Genomic DNA, 22,050 nt, shown 5'->3' with positions numbered 1-22,050 from the left:
CCATCTTGGATTTAGAAATGAGAGTCACATACGTAATGAGCACACCCTAATATCTCGAAAACGATACCCAACTTGCCATTATTTGAAAAATCGTGTCAGCCATCATGTATTCAGATATAAATGCCATTTCCATAAGGATTACCAAAAATAAATTTTTGAAAATTCTTGGCAACTATCTTGGATTTACAGATTAATGCCACATTCTCAATAAGCACTCCCAAACAACTCCAAAACGTCTATAAAATCAAATCGTCTCGTTGTCGATCGACAATGTAGATTATATCTGTAGGCACTTTTAACTAGGCGTTATACGGTACCTTAATTATAATCGATAATTCAACTCTTAGGGTCGTATTTCACAACTCTACTCAATGCTCAAATCAGGATTTCAGCAGACTTGAGTATGATTTCAAGCACTGGAAATACGACCCTAATGGCAAGGACTTGAGTATGATTTCTAGTGCTTTGAATCATACTCAAGTCCTGACTTGAGCATTGAGTAGAGTTCTAGAATACGACCCTTAATTCTTTCCTCGCTAATTCTCCTTTAACTTCTTTGTCCTTTGTTTTATTGTTTTAATACATACAAAATCTGCTCCTTGTCCAATAATGGGTCGTATATGAGTTGTGAATAAGTTACAGAAAAGATACCTCAAGCGTACGAAAAGCTAAACTAACGTCTTAAAGTTCTAAAAGAAGGCTTATTCTGGTTAGGCTTCTGGTGGTAGGTGGCTCCTCTCCCAACAGGTAACGGGTCTCCGACGCCATGTGTGTAACTTCTCGCTGGCGTATTTACGGAAATATGCGACGAGAATTGTGAGCCGGCTGACGCATGCGCAGACATGTGAACCACCAGGATTAAAAGACTACACAGGCTTCTGTATTGCTTGCTTGATGGTTTCTGGAAAATAAAAAAAATCTTTGATAAGTTTTTGGTTTAAGTGGAACCTTTCGGTATGAACATATAACATATTAAGTTTATTTAGGTACCAGTTCCTTTCTGTACAGTTTGTTAATTTTGGTGTTTGAATAATCTTAGTACAGAGTAATAAAAAAACCCACCTCAAAAGTTCGTGGTATTACATCTATTTGCCAAGTTTTATTGAAAACGGTCACCGAAAAGTGCGCGAAACCGGATTAATCCCCTAGTTAGCCACTCTTAGAGGTGGAATAGGTTCTTCAAATTTATATGGGACCATCACCGAAGTACTCTTTTTCCAACATAAAAAAAAATCATCAAAATCGGTTCACAAATTATCGACTTGTCGCGTAACATACATACAAAAAAAGAACACAGTCGAATTGAGCAGCTCTTCCTGCTGTTTTTTAAGTTGGTTTAAAATAGTAATATCCTAAACATATTTTTTCAAGATCATTGTATTCAGCCCTTTCTTAGATCTACGTAGGTATTAGACGATAGTTTTGTTTAAACAAAATTCTTCATTATTTCTATTTGGTTAAAAGGAAAACTGCTTATGATTTATGTGTCATTCCCATACAAAGGAATCACATAGTGGGGTTTAAGCTAATTGCATGCATTTGTCAATTATATATTTATACAAACACGATCATTAAATTCTCTATAAAAAATCCTGCTGTAAGGTTACATATTTTTTCTACAAAGTCATATTTCAAAAACCAAAATTCATCTCTACAAATGATATGGATACACAAATAATCGCTTACTTGACACGTAATAATGTGTGTTTTAATTTCAAATTCGCGTGTTCTTTCATATTAATGACCGCATCGAATAACATACAAGGTTACTACTACCACAGACCACATATTCTTCCGTGGTTACTATTGTATGGACCTGTGACGCTCTAAATAGTGCTCTAAACTAGTAGAGAATAAAAAAGTAACACTGACACTGGTCTAGAGAGAGCCCGTGTTAATAAGTAGAACTCCTTGTGAAAGAGTTCGTCCAGGGAAGTACTGCCATCTTACCTATTTCTGTCGTCATGCAGTAATGTGAGCATTACTGCGTTCCAGTTATGAAGGGTAAGGGTGCTGGTGCAATTACAACTGATGTCTCTGGGTGTCGGGTGGAGTGGTAGTGCCCCTCAGATCTTTGCAATTTAAAGCACTGAGTGGTACTGCAACTGATATGGACAGGCGTGTCACTTACCACCAGGTGGACGCCTTGTTCGTCCCGTCAGTTTGTCTCATAAAAAAAAAGTAGTCATCCAGTTATAATATATTGGAAGAAATGATATAATAAAATTAAATTTGAAAAGTATTTAAATGGTTCTGTTTCTTTACAAAAGTTTTTACTTATTCGTATATACGTCACATTTTTTTTAATGTTAATGTGGTGTCACTAATTATAGGGTTGCATGTGGGACAGTATAAAAATACAATTGAGTACCTTGGTCATCCAACGGTTTGCACTGTAAACACCAGACGAGGAGGTCCCGGGTTTGATTCCCGGTAGGACCAATTTGGGGAAATGAACTTTTGTGAATTGGTTCTGGTTTGGGTGTTCTGGGTAGTGTCCCGGAGTGAAATCTCAGGTAACTACTCATAATACAGGAAATTCCCTAGTTAGAGACCAGGTACCTAATTGGTGTGGTTGTCTGGCACATTACTTATTCATTATGTAATACTATTGAAATAAATAAGAGAGATGGAGGGCAAGTTCATAGCTTCCAAGAATACAAATGATACTGTTGATCCGAAACATATCCAAAATTAAAATAAGTATTCCTACGTGATACCTACCCACACATATTTACGTTTTTGTTGGATATGGCAATAGAAGTGTCCGAGCGCGAAATAGAAAAAAAAGAAATAGATTTCTCACACAACACGTAGAGAAAACTATGTGTTACCCTTAGAATAATGCGTTATTATTCTAAGGTAACGCACACTCTCAACGCACACTCTCAACAACAGGTGTTACCTACCTTGCAAATAAATGGTATCTAATAAAAGACAGGGATGGAGGGTATTCATAACTTCCAAGAATACAAATAATGTAAAATAAGTGAAATACTAGGTCTTAAGTAACATTTTTGGAATTCTGCTGTACGTTCTTAATAAATATACTCACATAAAGTACCAAATATATCCCTTAAAGTTGTCTTTATTGTGGTCTCTATGAACCATAATGTAATTTTGAACGCAGTTGGTATGCCTATGAAAAGCGCAAGGAGCGTTCTAAGACGTACCTAATATGAGTAGCGTATAATAAATAGAACAAAGTAATATCCAAAAGAAACATGTATCTTCATAGAAGAGTAAATATTTACAGGAACGTGCTCGTAAAACCTTAGGCAATATAAGTCTAGCACATTATAATTAACTTGTTCAACCATGGCATTAGCGACTGACAGCAGTGATGAGTCTGCGTGTGTAACAATAGTGTGCGCTGTGCCTAAGTAACCATCGGTCTATAAGCTTTAGACCTACCAGAGCAGCGTGCTCTCACGCAGAGACTTGCGACACGATGTCGTCTGAATTAGACTTGCGCACTGCGATCATGAGAGAGTGGTTCTAAAATTGTTTGCTTAAAAAATATACAAACAATCGTATGTTTAGTGTATTTTTTATTTTATTTATAGCGGTTGTTTGATAGTGATAGTTAATATTGCGTTGCCTACTTGCGATGAACAAAATGAGCCGCCGTTGTGCAGATTCAAGAAACTATTGATATTTTTATGCTGTACATACCTACTCTACTAAACTCACCTTACCGTATCTTGTAGGTGGGATTTTGATCGTCAATTTCAGACCGTATATGTCATTTTGTTTATATCCATTTTAAGAGCTATTTAGAATTAAATCCAGTGTCAAAGCATTCGCTGTGGCGAAACGATGCGTTGGAGCATATTGGACTAGTCACTCCATGCCAGTGATACGAATTGACTAATCCTATTACCTACAGATTACTAGACTATCTTTAGTTTAGATATAATCAAGTCGTCGTGAGGAGTATTTATTATACTCTTGTGAAATACATTATTAGAACCTATACCTACAAGTAAACTAAGACAGCAGATTAGGTTTACAGAGTTATCTCGAAATGTTTGAAACGTTTTTAAAGAGTGCCTTTACACATCAATAATATAATAATAATAACGCACATACTCAACATAGCCCCGCACTAGGCAAACCCTGTGTCGCGGGTGCCATGGACACACACATTGACAATCACAAATTACACCCAAACTCACGAGAGAAATAAATGTAGGCCATAGAAATATTTCTCCCGCCCGGGAATCGAACCTTTGCGTGGCAGTCCGTCATAATAGCCTCTGTGGCTGAATGCCACAGAGGCAGTTAATAAAAGTCAATATATATAATAAAATCCTATATAACCGTGTAGGTAGTTGTTCAACGTTTTATTACGGGGGAATTCTCTGAAGCCGTGAAAAGAAATCTTTGTACTGTTTAAATGTTGGTATCAAACCGGCCCAAAGTTGATATTTTCCATTTTTTTTACGATTTAATTGGGGGTCTTTATAATAAAAGTTCTTTACATTGAAGGTTAATCAGAGAAGAACCACCCCTTCAAGGGGTCCTGTATATATAATAAGTATTATGATTATTCAGTAACGGGACGAGGAACGAAGAAGGTGTGGTAAGCAAAACACCTACGCAAAGATCTGAGGGGTACTGCCCGTGTGACCGCAGTTTCACTAGTAGGTACCCTTGCGCTTCAAAACCGGAACTCTGTAATGAACATATTACCTACTGCTTGACGGTAGAAACAAGTATGGGAGTACTTTCTTAGATGAACTCTTTCACAAGGAGTTGGTACTACTACTTTCAACTGCTCTTTAAAATTTGTTTGTAACGTTTTGTAACAACCGTTTGAACATCACGGTACATTTTTGTGCTAAACTCGAGTTTTACGTGACTGCATTTTGTTTGCCTTTTATCTAAGTACAATACTATCAAACGACCAAAAGTTTATAATCACGATTTTCCACTATCACTAAAAGCGATTGGTAACATTTTGACCACAATTACTTTATTAATTAAAAATGAAATGTGAAAGACCGAAAGACGTAATGATAGGGTCGTAATCGACTGAGAAACACAAAACGATAGTTATAAAAACAAGTTTGTGTTATTCTATTGTAAGTCACTAATGTGATAGTGATCTCAAAGCAATTATAATATAGTCAATTTGTTATTGATAAGCCGTCGTTCAACTGACTTTGAAATAGAAAGGCAGAAAACGTATCACACTTCCTAAAGTAAAAAAGAAGAGTACAATATTATTATCTCCCCAATACGTAACCAGCGTATTTTAAAGTATTCTTGCAAAATAATACATTTATTTAATGTAGATAATATTATTATCAATGAAACTATTTTTTTAGATCTAAAATCGTGTATACCTTTATTTTTGTTTGTTTCATACAAACGGTCGGCCGTGACCGTGGGATCTGTGAAGGACCCGAAACATTGGTTTGTTATAACTTGATAACTAAAAGCGATAGCAGGCGAGCGGCAGGAATGAGCAGCAGGCAGCGGCGGAGGGAAAGCACTTATTTTTGGCGAAAATTTTATAATCTTAAACACAATGTTAGCAATTCACAGCGGACAGTAAAACAAAACTAATTCCAAATATGAAAATTACATAAAAAAAGAGTATAAGAAAGAAGATCTGTCGCCAACAATAACAATATTATGTTAGTATTTGGTTAACTTTATCAACTCAATTTCAGTTTTGGAGGACAGTACCTACGTATGTAAGCAGCAAATTATTTATAACTTAACGTTGCCTTAGAACGCGACTAATTACAAGGGAAAATCTAGGTGTGTTTTGCCATATAGGTATGAATCGCAGCTGTATTGCAAATACTGTATAGAAAGGTCTGTTTAGGTGTAACAAAACAGTTTACGTAGCTTTTCTAAAGCTTCTTTAAAACACCAATATGCACAAATTTTCTAGCACAACTCAATAATTATAAAACTAGGTTAGTTGCAGGTTTTGTGATGTAATTACAAATCTTAAGGCCACAAAGGACATTAAGCTTGTAATTGGCCATAAGGCTGTCTTAAGAAAGGAGCTCCGAGACAAAAGGACCTTGTTAACTTACTGCAGTAACTAAAACTTATGTCATCAGATCATTATAATTGAAGTTTTTTTTACAATTTGTTGAGCGTAGTTTCGTTGCTTAATTTATTTCAAGAAGGAATTGTAACTTACACTAAAGTGTTTCTTTGGTATAATGTAAAAAAATTTGAAAGAAATACCTACGCTTGGCATTCAAAACAGTCGTAAATATTTGTCTTTTTGCATGGGCCATTGATTTTTTCGACGACACATCATTGTTGACTTGCTCTCATTTTAACTCATCAATGGCTTAATGCGTAGTTGTCGAAACCCCTGTACTGTGGCCGTGACCTTAGAAAAGACGTATAACAAATAGTTCTCTTAATGACAGCAATGTACAACAGACTGTTCATACGCCACGTACTAATGACGTCGTATGAGCTGAACATTACCCGACATTACCTACACCAAGGTGAGACTAGGACCGGCATCATCATCACAATACTGCAATAACCCTGAAAACAAAGCACACGGATGAGCTCTGAACAAAACGAATTGATGCCAAAAAAATCAATGCTATCTCGGCGATTCAGGATATGAAGACACACAAACACAAGGCAGTTGATATCTCCAGAACGGAAAATTGAATAAGGATTATTATCAGGTAAATTATATTAATTGTGCTAAACCATTGCCGTACAATCAATCTATCAGTTGTCAAAAGCGTTCACCAAAGTATAGTAATAGAGTTTGCAAACGTGACTTTGAACGTAGCTTCCTAATTATCGATTCGGTAATTCAACCGGCGTTTTGGTATTGCAAAATATAATTCGCGATAGCGAGAGACTCTATAATCAAGGCATTGTCATCGCCAGATTAAACTATTGTCAAGCGGAGCCGGTGCAAATCTCATTCACGAAGATTGTTTTGCCATGGATTAAGAAAAGCTATTCGTAGAGCAGACGAGCCGAATTATATAGGTAAGTACGTACATGTATGTACAATGTACCTCTTGAAATTAATGAAATTCCAAAGTTATATGTTCCATGTCAGCGTCTGTGTTAAAATTTCAAACATTGTATTGTATTTTATTTTACAAAACTTAAAGCGTTTCGGAACTCAAAAACAATGCTATAAAAAATTCTGTAAAAAAAATGTTCACGTTTAGTAAACGCTCTTTAACAAGTCTTATTTTTAAATATTCAAGTTGCTCTCATGGTTTCTTTTAAGGACAAAACAACCGCAGCAACAGTATTTTCAGTTTGTGTTTAAAACAAATGGCATTTATTTGGCGTAGATAATTATTTTCATAGTAACACCTCCATTTTCAATGCTGGAAATTTCACGATTCCTTTGCCAGCACCTGTTCTCTAGAGCGGTCACGAAACAACCAAGGACAGTGCTTAGTCGTTGATGTTGATTTACAGCTCTACGATTAATCGTACAAAAAGCGTAATACATAGATTGTATGACAAAAAATTGCAAATAAACTAAGTACATAAGTAGTTTCGAATCGTTAGCTCTGATAAAGGCATTAAATACATGTTGTGTCGGTTATTTGTTACAACTTAATTTGCTATACTCGATTTTTGAGTGTCATAAAAAAATGTACTCTAGTATGTACCTAATAAGTTGCATACTGAATACATTAAACATTATTGTACAGGTGCAAATAATGAGGTCTGGTATGTAGGTACAGTGGATACACTAGGTGGAACTGACCACCTTTTTTCTATAATTATATGAGGAAAATGGTATTATTTAATTATTAATACAAAGATCGAACGAACATAAATAAAAATTCCTATGATTTGACAGGACTTGAACCTGTGTCTGTTTTTGCCAATCCAGGTCAACCACTCTATCAAATGAGTTACAGCAGACCTTAGGAATTTTTCTATGCGTTTGTTACAGATCTTTGTTTTTTTGTTTTAAGGGCTTTTTTGCCGTAGCCTGTGAGAAATATAGGAGTTTTTCTTCACTCAACCATGTACCTTTACAGCTACCATAGTTATATTATTTCATAATGGATAAAGCAATGAGTACAGATCGAGTCCTTAGGTTTTCAGAATTCCTGTACATTGAAAATGAAACAATTTTTTTAAACAAATCACTTTTCGGTCTCTTTATAGAGACCGTTGACATCATCTCACTCAACCGTAATGTACGCGATTTTAAATCGCGTTAGTTTAAATTCACTATGAATGCAAAATAAATTTTACCAACAGAATATTAGCATTAATTTGATACATTACCAATTCCACACGCAAAATAGGTGCTTTGTCGTCGAGTTGCGGATACCAGCCCGTTGCACCAAGTATCAAGTACTTTACCAATTTGTAGTTTACAAACGACATCGAGTATATAAACAGAAATAGAGACGAAATGTCATTTAATTTATTTGAAAACTATGCTGCCGTATCATTACTGTGACAACTGCGCTTCGATTGTTAGCCTGAGTTCGAAACAATTGACGGGTGTCGTCAAATCCATTGTTTCACTTCAAATCGACCAGTTAACTTGAGCTTTGCTATAATGGACGAAAATTGAAAAATTACATATTTCATATTTAATTACCGATGAAATGTGATTCCGTTTATTTTGTAATTAGATGTTTTGATGTATTTCCCACACCACCGAATAGAACAGCACGGCATTGTTAGAGATATTATCTTTATTACAATAAATACAAAATATTTTTTGGAATATACGGAGACGTACACATAGGTCAGTAGTTGGCCTATCTATATTTCAGTGCAAACGAGAGTTGATATTTATAAGAGCTGTATCGGTAATGTGTTACCAGGAATATATGGCCCTTATTTCGTCTCTATTTCTGGTTATATACTCGATGACAAACGATAATAAAAGAATAAATAAGTTATAATTACATATATTGGCATCACTACGGGTCATTACACAAAACAACACCAATGCCATTAAGGTCAAGATCTGGCGACCGGAGCGATCATTGTCATGAGGTCGACAAACTTTGTGGTTTTACGTACATTACAATTCTACAACTCAGGTATTTTAAGTTGGGTAGTACAAAAAAGTAAGTGTTATTATTTTGCTTACTACGACAGTTTAACCCTGGTTGGCAAGGTAAAGAATAATTAAAATTTAAGTTCCTTTGAACTGTTTTTTTGTAAGGCTTATTTTAAGTAACCTGCCAAATGTGTATCGGTATTTATTTATCAGCAAACATATACACATATACACAACACAATTACGTACATAATAAAATTTAAACTACATGTACCTGTTACGGTTAATTAAAAACTTAAATATGAGAAACAAGCAAATTAATAAACAAAACTAAAAGAATAATTCAAACATTAAACAACAAAAATATTTAATTGATTTAAATAATAAGTAATGTTAAAAATAAGGAAAAGTCTTTGAGAGTGTCTGAGCGTATTTACAAACTAAAGATTATAAGACATGGAACATAATGGTTGTTCATTAATTACCGATTTCTTACAACAGCTTAATTTCTTTTATATAAACATCACCAGACACGAGAAAGAAGCACAAGACAATTTTGCAACAGAACGTCGTATCAGTAAAAACATGCAAAACAAAACCCTATAAAGACAGGCAGAAGTAACCAGAGACAACGACCACCAGTATTGTCCTTGTGTACGTGAGTTACGGATAAAATAAGCACGTTACTAAGGAAGTACTCCATAAAAATTGCTATTACCCCTTAAAACAAAATAAGAAAGTCGTTGAGTTCGCCAAAAAACACCTTTACAAAATAGTAACAACTTTTTTCTTCAAGTGCGCATTTCACCTCCATCTCACCGGACGATAAGTAACGACGATGTAGCGTGTACGCCTGAATAATGCCTATTTAAATTCGCCTTGAAAAGTTCCAAGTTATTGCGTTCGGGGAATACGTCCGCGGGCTGGGAATTCCACTCCCTAGCTGCTCGCCATATGAATGCGGAAGCGAAACTCTTCATATTAATCCTTGGAATATCTATAAGAAACGGGCGGAATCCCAGCCAACGTCTAGGTCCCCCGATGATGGTAAGGGGAAGGCGGAATTAAATTATGCAATTCTACCGCACATTCTCCGTGATATACCCTAAACTGCAGTTTACTTTGTAAACTCCTAAATATACCTAGAGTCAAAGCTTTACCAGTATCTGTAAAATTCAAGTAGGTACATTTACTTTTCATTTTTTGCACTATATTTAATTGAATTTATGTTTGTGTGTAACACTGAATATAATACCAGTTTCAAGTTCGTTATTCTTCTTCATTGAAATAGAGTAGGTAGGGACCTAGGATGTCTACCCACTCATTATGAACATAACAGAGGTCCTTATTCCTAAGAATAAACTTTTGTAACATTCACGACAACATGATTAAAAGCACTGAGTATTTTAAATTTTGCTTTGTTTAAATGAAATTTTTACGTTTTTTTTAATTTTGATTAGTTTGCAAAATTTAAATAAAAGTAAAAATGAAATTTTTGCTTATCTCTCATGTGAATAATTCTTATCGTAGTCATTGTTTTCAGAATATTTTAGGTAGAGTAGGTGGAGGCCTGAATACCTATAGCATAAGGTATCCTAGTTTAGGCTCCAGTCTTTACTGACAACAGATGTTTTGGTTTACAACATAGTGTAATAGAGTTGTGTGTGAAGGAAATAAACTATATTATTATTATTTACTTAGTAAAAAAACTGTTTAAACCCTATACAAAAATCTGTAACAAACACAGAGAAATTAATGCTGACACGGATTATAGCTCAGTTATTATTTTGTTATTTCAATGGTCCCTTTTTTTGTACAGTAAGCTTAATTTACGTTGTCTACGGACTGATAACAATAGATCCCCGTAAATCACGCTAATTCGGTTTTGATTTGGCCAATATACTCGTATAACAGAAATGAGTCCAATGCCAGTTACGTATTTATAATTGCATTTTCCCAACGATATAAATAATTAAAAGTATTTACTTGTGAGAAAGTAATTTAAGTCATTTAAATGAAACTATTTTTCCGGATTTAAATCGCGTATATTTGTTTTTTCAAACAAACCGACGTTTCGGGCCCTTTACAGGTCCCATGGTCATGGTCGCGTATATTTGTTTGAAAAAACAAATATACGCGATTTAAATCCGGAAAAATAGTTTCATTTCCTATGTGTAACAATCGCGAAAACCTAAGAACTCATTTATCGGAAATTTTACTTGTTTCTTTTCGGATCTAAATCCGGTTTCACGGTTGACCATGGTACCTGTAATGACCTGTATAGGACCCCAAAATGTTGGGTTTTTGATCATTTTAATTTTTAAATTAAAATTAATTGAATAGTTTAATTTCTTATACGTAAGAATCGCGTAAACCTAAATAAATAAATAAATAACGCACACACTCAACATAGCCCGCACGCCATGGCCACTCACAGACAATCACAAATTATACCCAAACTCACGAGATATCGGGAATCGAACCCGGGACCTCTGCGTGGCAAACTAGCATGGCGTACTTGGCGAAATTTTATTTGCACCGGTTCGTGTTATCGCTTCTATCTCTCTTTCTTTAGAGTACAATAGGACAAAAGAGTGAGCCGTCTTGGTAACGCACGTGCCCTCTGTATAGTGCAAAAAACTAGCTTAAACACTTTTACGCATTGGCACTTAATTCAAAACTTAGTAATCTTTATGCGGAACTAACTTTTTTGAATTAGTAAGAAAAGTGTCGACAGTCGGTATTTTACAAAGTACTTACACGTTTAAAAAAACGGCTAGATGAGTAAAGAAATAATTCAAAACTAGAGTTGAGAAAAAGCATTTAGCGCACCCATGGCTCTTACGATGGACCAAGATCATTAATTCCATTTACGCTTTGAGTAAAAGAAGTGTTAATAATGGTTTTATTACTTTATTGTAACAGAAAGGATAAGCCGTTCCAAGAGATAACATTCATCGGTGCAAATAATATTTCTTCAATTAAAATTGCCACGGAGGCAGGTCATTATTATTATTATTATTATTATTAGAAAGAAAGACAGGAAATAAATTTATTAAATACAAGATATGTTACAAGTATATTATTATAATTGTGAACGATACTAAATTCTAGTAATGAAATCAAGGCAAACAAGGACGAGAACTACGTGGGTGAATATGACGTTCGCTTCAGAGATTACGACAAAATGACGTGGATTGTTGAATCGTACAGGATGTAGGTGTAGGTAATTTGATAGGTACCTACATAAGTAAGCAGTAATTTTGATTGAAGTAACAATAGTAAGGTCGGGCGACTAAAGCACATAAAGTTAATTGATTTGTATCAGCCATTGACAAGTTAATTGATTTGTATCAGCCATTGACTTACATGTAAGTCTGTAAAAATAAGCAATTCAAAAACAGTTACGCCATGTATAATTTACTTTAGACTTTGTTACATTTTTAACAAATTTCGGTTAAGTTTTATTGTATTTTCAGTTTCATAATTATTTATTATGTTTATAGGCTATATAGTCAATTGTCAATTTATTAACTATAGAGCGTTTTTTGAAAATTTTAGTTTTTTCCAATCTTTAAAGTATTGTTGATAAATTATTGGCATGAATATTATTGAAATTGTTAAATGGAATTTTAATAATTTTAATATACGTTCGAATTATGTTATCAAATTACAAACTCACCTTATTAATTTCAATGATATGACATGACAATGACTAGACATGACATGCAATTTTGTCGTACGACAAATTGTAAATATGATTGAAAAGTTGCCGATATTACAAAACAACAAATACAATATAATTATTCTCTTTTTGAACACAATTGGTTAATAGTGCTTGAACGCTTCCAGGATAGTACATCTGTCTATTTCTTTCATATTATGATTTAGTATGTAGGTCCATCGCTCTTGTTAGATGTCATCTTGCCAGTCACTTTCTTATAGTAAAACTCATCGTCCTGTCATGCCATTCCCGTTCAACTTTGTGTAGGTCATGATACGAATTAAAGCAATTCAGTTTTACCACGTCAAGTGAATTGCATGGAACTTGGCTGGCTGCTTATAAGCACATAGTAGGTCCCCAGAGCGTTTTAACGTATATAAATATATTTCATAGTTAATTACCTGTACTACACACACTACCTATGTATGTATGCGGTAGGTATTCTAAAGCAAGAGCAAAATTGACATTCCTCCGGTCTGTTCTAAAAACATGAGCGAGCAATGGTGGCCTAGTGGAATAACGGTTGCTTACAAAAATTGTGTATAGAGAACATAGTAAATGTTTAGTAGCGCCACCTCTCGCTAACTATAAAAGAAAACATCGTGATGAAACCTGCACTTCGAAGAGGGTTTACATCTTTTGGAAAATGTCTAAAGACCTCCTTCCTTCCAGCATTTTCCTTAAAGGAGACCTGTGCCCAGCAGAGGAACGTGTAATAAGTGGTAATGGATGATGATGTCGTATATACGAGCCGTTTACTGGTGGTAGGGTTCTCCGTTTTCACTGTTGCGGATTGGAGGTTGAGGGAAGGCAGCGCAATCACAGGAACACGAACCTTATATGTCACATGGCCAGAAACCAGTTAAGGGCAGTGGGTTAAACCCCAATCAACGCGTCCGGTTTCTTTACCGGGTTTTTACCTAAAGCTGGTATTAACCCATTTCTGCCCAAAATCGTGAGTGGAAATATTTTTTTTTATATCTATTTTACGCGTAAAGTAATACGGAATTTCATATAATTTTACATTTCTTAAAAATTTCGATGTAAAAATCGTTTTAGACGAATGAGAGGAGAGAGAGAGAGAACTCCACAAAATACCCAGCTTGCGATCCAGAGGACTGTCACTTACTGCTAGGCATGCACATTCTTCTTCTTGTTTAAGAGCTAGGCTCTTGTCGGTGGAGTACTCGCCAATCATCTCTGTTTAGCGCTTTAGCCTTGATTTCCTGATACGACACGACATTCACTTTTTCCTTTATCTGATCTAAATAACTTCGTCTCGTTAATGAATTTTTAACCCGATTTAAACCCAGGCCTTTGTCCATCTTTGCCAGAAACTAGTATCTACAAAACGCTTACTAGTTTGAACGCGATAAAAAATGGTCGAATGTAACTCACATTAAATCTAACATATAATTATATAAAAAAATCGACGAATATGATTTCCCATAAAGTTCACATAACTTACGATTATATTGACAGAGGGCCAGACCAGTATTCTTATGTAATACAACTTGATCGAATTGAGCTTGGTCAAGAGAGCGGATAAGCGTAATATCTTTATGTATATGTACAATACTGGTATTTACAAAGTAACTTTCCAATCGATTCACAATAGGAAACAGATATCAAAAGTAAATCTTAACAGAAACGGAAGCGGTTGCGGAAACAGTAGTGTAAATAATAGTATTTATTAGTATTTTATACCAAAGATATCAACGAAATAGTTTCAAATAGGACTATTTTTGAAAATAGATTACACAATAAATTTTGAATATAGATTAGACAATAGAATTGTTTTTCGTTTCATAATTGCACTTAACTGCTAAAAAAACATGCGCCCCACCGCCTATATGCACGCGCGTCTCGCGAACATTATAAACTTCCGATTAAGTTCAGTTATAAAAGTTGCGGACACAGAAACGGAAAAAGATGTGAAAAAGCGTGCGGAACTTCCGCTGTTACGGAAGCAGAATCAGTGGTCGGTTGCATCACTAATTCTCAACACGAAGTTATAACGAATTTTATTATTGTTCAATTTTGTTTATAACATCACAAACCTGCTATTATTTTTTACGTGTATACAGCGATCATAAAAGCATTCGAAGCTGGTAATTTACTTAAGTATCTCTCACATACCGCAACAATAGTGAAGAAAAAGCTTAACGGACCTTTGTTACCGCGGGGCTGTAAATAATTATTATCTAGCTTCAATCTTTCGTCAGCAGACTATGTCATTTCGTTATATATGTAGATTTTTCATTGTATTTGTTATTAGCGACGTTTATAGAGTGTGCGGAGCTGGTATTGCTCGGGCAGTCCACATATTTACGTACATTACCCGATTTAAAACAAATTTCTATTATTTTATCAACTCGTACCCCTGGTATAATAAAGCGACATGTGACCACACATAAATGTTATAAAAATAATACGAACTACATGAAACAAATCATGTGCAAGTGAGATTTTATAATTCTTCTATTTAATCATAAAAAAATTATCGACTAATTTCGTTCGCAGACTCTTTAAATCTTTTGGTCTAATGGTCTAATAGCCTTATTGCACAAGGGGTGCAACTCTGCATTAGTCACATCTGATCTTTCAGAAGTTGTGGCAACGCACAATTACAAAATCACAATTAAGTTTGTAATAACAATAAATTCTCATTCAGTGTTTTGCAGTAGCGATTAGCGAAGATTATATAAAATATGTACAATTGTAGTCGAAGCCATCTTTATCAAACCCCGTTTAATATTTGAGTATAAGTAGTACTTAGTACGCATACCTCTCCTGAGGTGATTGTTTGTATTCCGACTCATACAAGGATTAGAGCGGAACCTGTCACTCGATACGCATATCGATATCAACGAATCGAATGTGTAACATTACACAATGCGCTATTGCCCTATCGCATATATCTTTAATATTAAAGAAGCTCTTTGCGTGATTTAAAAAAATGGATCACATAGACAAAATTTATGAACAACTGACAAGCCAACATGAAACTGAACAAATCTGTTGTTAATTTTTTATTAGTTAGTGTAAATGGCCTATAGCCTTAAATTGCACCTAGATTGAAATTTGGTCTTTCGAAGTTTAAGTTATGACCAGATAATAAGTAGCACAAATACTCTTTAAAGCAGCATCAACTTACATAAAAGTTACCACATTTGAAAGTTTCTCCATTTGCCATAAGTATTATCCATGCACATACCATTTACAGATGGTACTAAAGTACCTACTCTACTTGGAGATCTATTTCAATGAAACATAAATCACGGGTTCCTGTCACGACTTGGTTTAGTTGCAAAATCCCATATTATTAATTTGCATTAAAGGAAATAAATACGCAATGCGTGAATGTAAATAAAATGGAACTGATGAAAACATTTGTATCTATTTTATAGTTACGAACGTATAAGTTCATAATATTGTACATCTAAATATATAAATGTACCTTACGTCATCTGCATAAGAGTGTCAACGGTTTAATTCGCCGACCTCAATTATGTTTTAATCAAGCTTTTATAGATAATAAAAAACTTTCTGTAAATAGTCAAAATGTACGTTCTACATATAATATTTGTTGTAACCACGATATGTATTTCATGATAGTCTTCCCGCATTCAAAAAGTCTGACATTAAAAAACTCGTTTAGACTATTCTAAGACCTTTTTATTTAACATTTTCTTAACTTTTTCTTTAAAAGATTAAATTTATAGTTTTCTTTATGCTGTGTACAGTTTATAATTGGAATGCAAATTTACTGATTTAAAAAAAATCGAATTTGTTTAAAAATAATATTGTAATCTATTTTCTGTAATTAATACCATTACAATAAAAAAAAACATGTAAATACAATACAGCGTTCCAATTTGATAAAAACGACTCTTTGTATAGCTTGATCTACGACTGAGTATATTCTATATAATTTAACAAGTCTGCCTGAGAACGATTAACAAATATACCTTAAGAATATTTGCTTTAATTTCTACTAGAGTCAGCGCATATTTACAATATCGATACAAAAATAGTACATAGGAGGGTATGATGGGTGAATAAGGATCTTACATACAAGAAGGTACTTTAAGTGAGCTTTTGTACATGAAGTTGTAGATTATAACGACGTTATCAAAAATGGATTAAGGTAGCCGAGGTACGTATTGTCAGAAATAATCTACATTAACGAGTTTTTCATTAATTAAAAACTTACAATTTGTATTTCGGTATACATGATGACGAGAATTCCTATGAAAAAGCACTAGAGGCTTATTTTTTCTCCATTGTACGGAACGGGTATAATTTAGTACAAGTATATTTTAACTCTGAGAGATTTTAATAGTTAGAATGGTAATGTGAAACCTGTGATTGTGGAATGGAGACCTTTCTTCTCTAACAATATTAACTTATTATTTTGGTCTTCAATAGATTTATAGTTTATCTGTGCACGTGATACTTTGAATGGAAAGGATACCTAAGTTAGATTGGCAAAGTAGCTATAAATAGAAGCAGTAGAGCTCCTTGTGAAAGAGTTCGCCCAGAGAAGTACTGCCTCCTTAGCTATTTCTGCCGCCAAGCAGTAACGTGAGCATTATTGCGTTTCAATTTTTAAGGACAGGGGTGCTGGTGAAATTACAGGCAATTGGGACTTATTAACTTATGCCTCAGGATGACGGGCAGTGGCAGTGTTCATTAGATCTTTGCGATTTAACATTCTAAGAGGCACAACTGCTATGGATAGGCATAGATATCGCTTACAACTTGTACGTACCGTCACTTATGGCATCATAAAAAAGCTTAGAACTACATTTTAAGAGGGAACCTATATCCAGTAGTAGGAGGAATACAAATACATTGCCACGTTACGTATAAACAGACAGTATTACAACTTAGGTTCCTGGGAAATGAATATGGCAATGCGTTAACAGTTTACAAAATAATATCCAAAATGGTTTTCACCTTCAAAATGTAGAGTAGAGGTGTATTCACTAACAAAAGTTAATGCAAGGTCAACTTTTTTGTTAACAAAATTTACGAAACACTATGCATTTATATAGATGATGATATTCTATTATACAGAAGTACACTGCGTCGGTTACAATAGGAGCCTTTTAAACGATGTGTAAAGTGAAAATTGGCAAATAATGCAAGGTTTAAATGTTGTAGTGATTAGTTCTATATAGTGTATAGTGTTAAGTTCTATGGCGGCGTCATGTGGGCGTGAAAACCAAAACTATTTTGGTTAATACCGTCATTCTCGGACTAGTGTTCACTACCTAATTTCCGTGGCCACTTTTATTATTTAAATATTCCGTGTAATTATTAAATAATATTTCACGATACAATACTTCAATATTAAATAATATTGCACAATAAAAAAATCGAATATTTAAATAATAATAATTGCCACAGAAATTAGGTAGTGATCACTAGTCCGAGAATGACCGAATAATGTTATGTATTTTATAGAACAGTTAGGGATTTAGCTTGGAATAAATCTGAGCCATTTTGTCCCTGGCATTTTAAACAATTTGTATGTCTGTAATATACCTATTAATACCCATATAAAACATATGGGTACTGTAGCAGATTTAAAAAAAAATCAGAGACCCGTGTTTTAGTATATTTCCATTTAAAAATCATTAACCCGAGGTTTGATACTTAAAGCTGCAGCAGTAATGGTTGATTATTACGAACTTTTGCAATTGGAGATAGCCAGTTGGCTATAAAAATCAAGTAAGCTTATCTACTCCAAATTATTCGTTGAAAATAACCTACAAATATAATTCAAAACTTCCCAAAGTTAAGCTTTTAGTAGCAGTAGAACTCCCTCTGAAAGAGTTCGTCCAGTGAAGTACCTTACCCATTTCTGCTAAGTAGCAGTGGCGAGGCGTGAAAAGTGTCTTTAGTAAAGCCGGAGCAAAACCAAAAAACACTTGCCTTAACAAGTGGCGCCTTGGCGACAATTAAACATAGCATTTATTACCACACAAGATACTAGTACACTTTATTTTACTGGTTAATTATTCTAAACGTACGTACAATTGAACAGAAAATGTAGTAAATTACTTTTAAATATTTATAATATTTGATAATACGTGGAAAATTTTAGGCAAGCCAGTGGAAATCGAGTTATATGGACGCCTCGCCACTTCTAAGCAGTAATGACTGCGTTCCAGTTTTAAAGGGTAAGGGTGCTGGTGCAATTACAGGCACATGGGGCTTGCCTACATATGTCTATGGTGACGGGCCTACTGGCAGTGCCCCTCAGATCTTTGCGATTTAAGGCTTTAAGTGGCACTGCAACTGTAATTTGTAGGAGTGTCGCTTAGCACTAGCGGCCCAGCTTGTTCGTCCCGTCACTTGATATCATAAAAAAATCATAAAAAACTTCCGAAAGTAGTATGCAGTTATTCTTTAATTGCCTTCATTCAAAATTGTAACTTCATAATTCGATTTTCATAACATTTCAATGTCAAGAACTAATCAGGTGCCACCATTATTTTTTTCTAAGTATAATACAAGTTTTTAAATAGTTCAGGTTTCATTTTTCCGCTCAATTTCCGCTTATTGGCTATATGTATTCGTAACGAAATCCACTCAAAGTACCTACATAATTGGTCGTAAGATGGCCAACACAGTCATAGCCACGCCCTACTTTCTAGGAATCGTTAGGTATTTACGCCTAGAAATGCGTAGTAATTTATAATTTATTGAAATATGTACGTTATCCAATTAATTTGAACTTACGGACGTTTTGCTATTTATGCTTGTATGTACCCATCAGCTACTAAGAATCCTTAATTGTGGCTATCAGCGCAATACTGATGTAACCCACATTAATTTTTTTTCTACAATACCATTTTAAAAGATACTAAAGTACATAATTGTTTTATATTTGGGTGCTATTTTTATGTACAAAAAATATTTAATTACTATGTTTTTCATTGATGTTCTCCATTGGAAAGTTTAAAGTGATTTAATTTTCTTCTGAACAATTATAAATTGTGTAAGACTTTTTTAAGAGTTTGTGTAGAAAAGATTTTATTTAATTTTGTTCACGAGTAAATATTCTTGAATTAAAAATTATTTACACATACATACACAATATTCGTCAGTATAACAAGAACGTATGGTACTTCAACCATACAATTACAAAAGTTTCCCTTTCCTAATTCCTGACCCGAGCAGAGTGTTCGTTTACGAAACACTAAAGAATGATATTTACATACAATAAAATACTTTTCAAAATAAGCGTATTATTTAAAAAACTAAAGCTAAGCCTAATTAGGTTTAGGATGTACTTGTTTTGGCGCATGACAGTAACACGTATCTATTTGCACATTTCGTAGTCACGCGCGTGTTTTGACACTTAAAGAAGTGTCTACAGATTTTTTATATAAATTCTCATGGCTATTTCTTACATCTGTCTTCCTATATGATTTTTCTTTATGATTATTGTAGTCCGCAGGACGTTATCTCGACCGACTCCACTATTTCTGTTTCCTGGTACGGTGAGACGTGAGGTTAAAATCCTCAGGTTATGTGGACAAAAACATTTTAACATTCTTGGAAATATTTTGTTTACCTGGGAATTTGCACAAAAAACCTAATAGCGTTTTGTGAACTTAAAATAAAAAATTAAATGCCTTACATAAATTATATCCGAGTGGCTACGCACATTTCTTGGAAAGTAAAATGTTTTGTGTGATTATAAGTGTTTATTTTTGCTGAAAATGTTTCTTTTCATAAGGCTAGGAAACTTATATAATTTCTGAACTGGTTTGGGGTCAACGATCATCAACGAAATCATTAAGTAGTAGTGTAGGTTTCAGTTACTGGCATTTGCCAGGGTTTTGCAAGTTTTGCACGTAGTGAACCACATAAATCGATTAATTTTAATGTCTTTTGTCATTCGATACTTTTAGGTTAAGGTCGGTGAAAACCTTATAACACATAGAATAAAAAATAATACCCTCGTAATAAAATTTAAAATCTTATATAAAATACATGGATGCACATGAACAGTAAAACTTTTTTATATGTCATAGTAGAAATTAATAATGTCTTGGATAAATAACTGACTTAAAACGAGAAGCTGAACAATTCTCAGGTTTACCTAAATGTACGGGTTTATGGAAGATTTACTTAAAAAGTAATTGCGGCGCTTGTACGATTCTTTCAGCAATATAACGATAAGAAAGAATTCATCTACTCTCAATCAATTATAGGTCAAGTGAGATTGAGTGAGAGAAAATTTAACAATGGCGGTGACGAGCGAGAGTTGAACCGGTTTATTTAGATTCGTTATAATTTTAAATCATTCAGTTACCTACAAAAAAACCCGTTCATGAACAGCATTAACCAGGTTTTGACAAAAAAGTCATATTATTGACATAATTGGAATTAGTATCTACAAATTAATTATTAATAAAAGCAAATTGCTAGAGTATAATTTGTTTTAACAACTTAAAGACAATGTAAACGGGTAGAGTTTGTTTGTTGATTGATTGAAACAATCGAAACAGCATTTTCGGGTGGGTGGAGTTATTAATCTTAAAAATTCCACACCATTATTTGTTATGTGTGTCGTCTCTTGTGCCTATAGCTCGCATTTGACACAATTTCAAGTGATATCGTATACTTGACCTGTTCATCCTTGTCCATCTTTGCTTACCTACTATGATCAACGCTGCTCAATAAACTTCATGACGCAATCGCCGTTGTTGTAAGTATAGTTATAAAAGAACTTCGAGGAAGTTTCAAGTGTTTGTACTTTCTTCATTTCCAAATAGTGCCTGTTCATTTCCTGTTTATAATGTTTTTCGAAAATTAGGCTCAACGAAGATTATTTTCATCAGTCGTACGGCCACAAATCATGATATGCGAGATTTATTTTCAGATAAACGTACTATAACGGTTATTAGAGCGGAATAATTGTAGTAGAGCTAGAAGAAGGCTCCGAGTCCAATGAGGGTACTCGTCACAGACCACATAAATTCTATTCTTTCTTCCGTGGTACGAGTACCTATATTTGATATTATTATAGAAAATTACAATGTATTTCACAAAATTGTGTCTACATTGTTGAGTAACTTGGTATGTTTACCAAATTCAATGGATTTACAATACAACTATAGAGTGAAATACCGGTTCTAGTGTATTTCATTATTACCGGTTCTCGGTAATAGTGAAATACACGAAGAGACGATTCTTTCTTTCTTTCTTATCGTGTCGATGGCGTGCTCTATAATGGCAAGCATGTGTGGTCCCATTTAAGTATGAAGAAAATATTCGTCCTCTAAGAGTGGTAAACTAGGGG

The 22,050-nt window shown here is 34.2% G+C and overlaps 1 protein-coding gene across 1 annotated transcript in view; it reads right to left on the bottom strand.

Moving 5' to 3' along the window:
• The window catches only part of LOC113235467, a 37,833-nt gene that overhangs the window by 2,336 nt on the left and 13,447 nt on the right, over nt 1-22,050 (bottom strand). Inside the window, exon 2 of the mRNA XM_026471163.1 lies at nt 679-901. Coding sequence (XP_026326948.1) covers nt 679-901 — 223 coding nt within the window. The remainder of the gene's footprint in view (nt 1-678; nt 902-22,050) is intronic.

Source organism: Hyposmocoma kahamanoa, unplaced genomic scaffold (assembly GCF_003589595.1).
Source record: "Hyposmocoma kahamanoa isolate Upper Pololo Valley unplaced genomic scaffold, ASM358959v1 87, whole genome shotgun sequence".
Taxonomy (NCBI): Eukaryota; Metazoa; Arthropoda; class Insecta; order Lepidoptera; family Cosmopterigidae; genus Hyposmocoma; species Hyposmocoma kahamanoa.
This window is presented reverse-complemented; position numbering and strand designations above follow the sequence as displayed.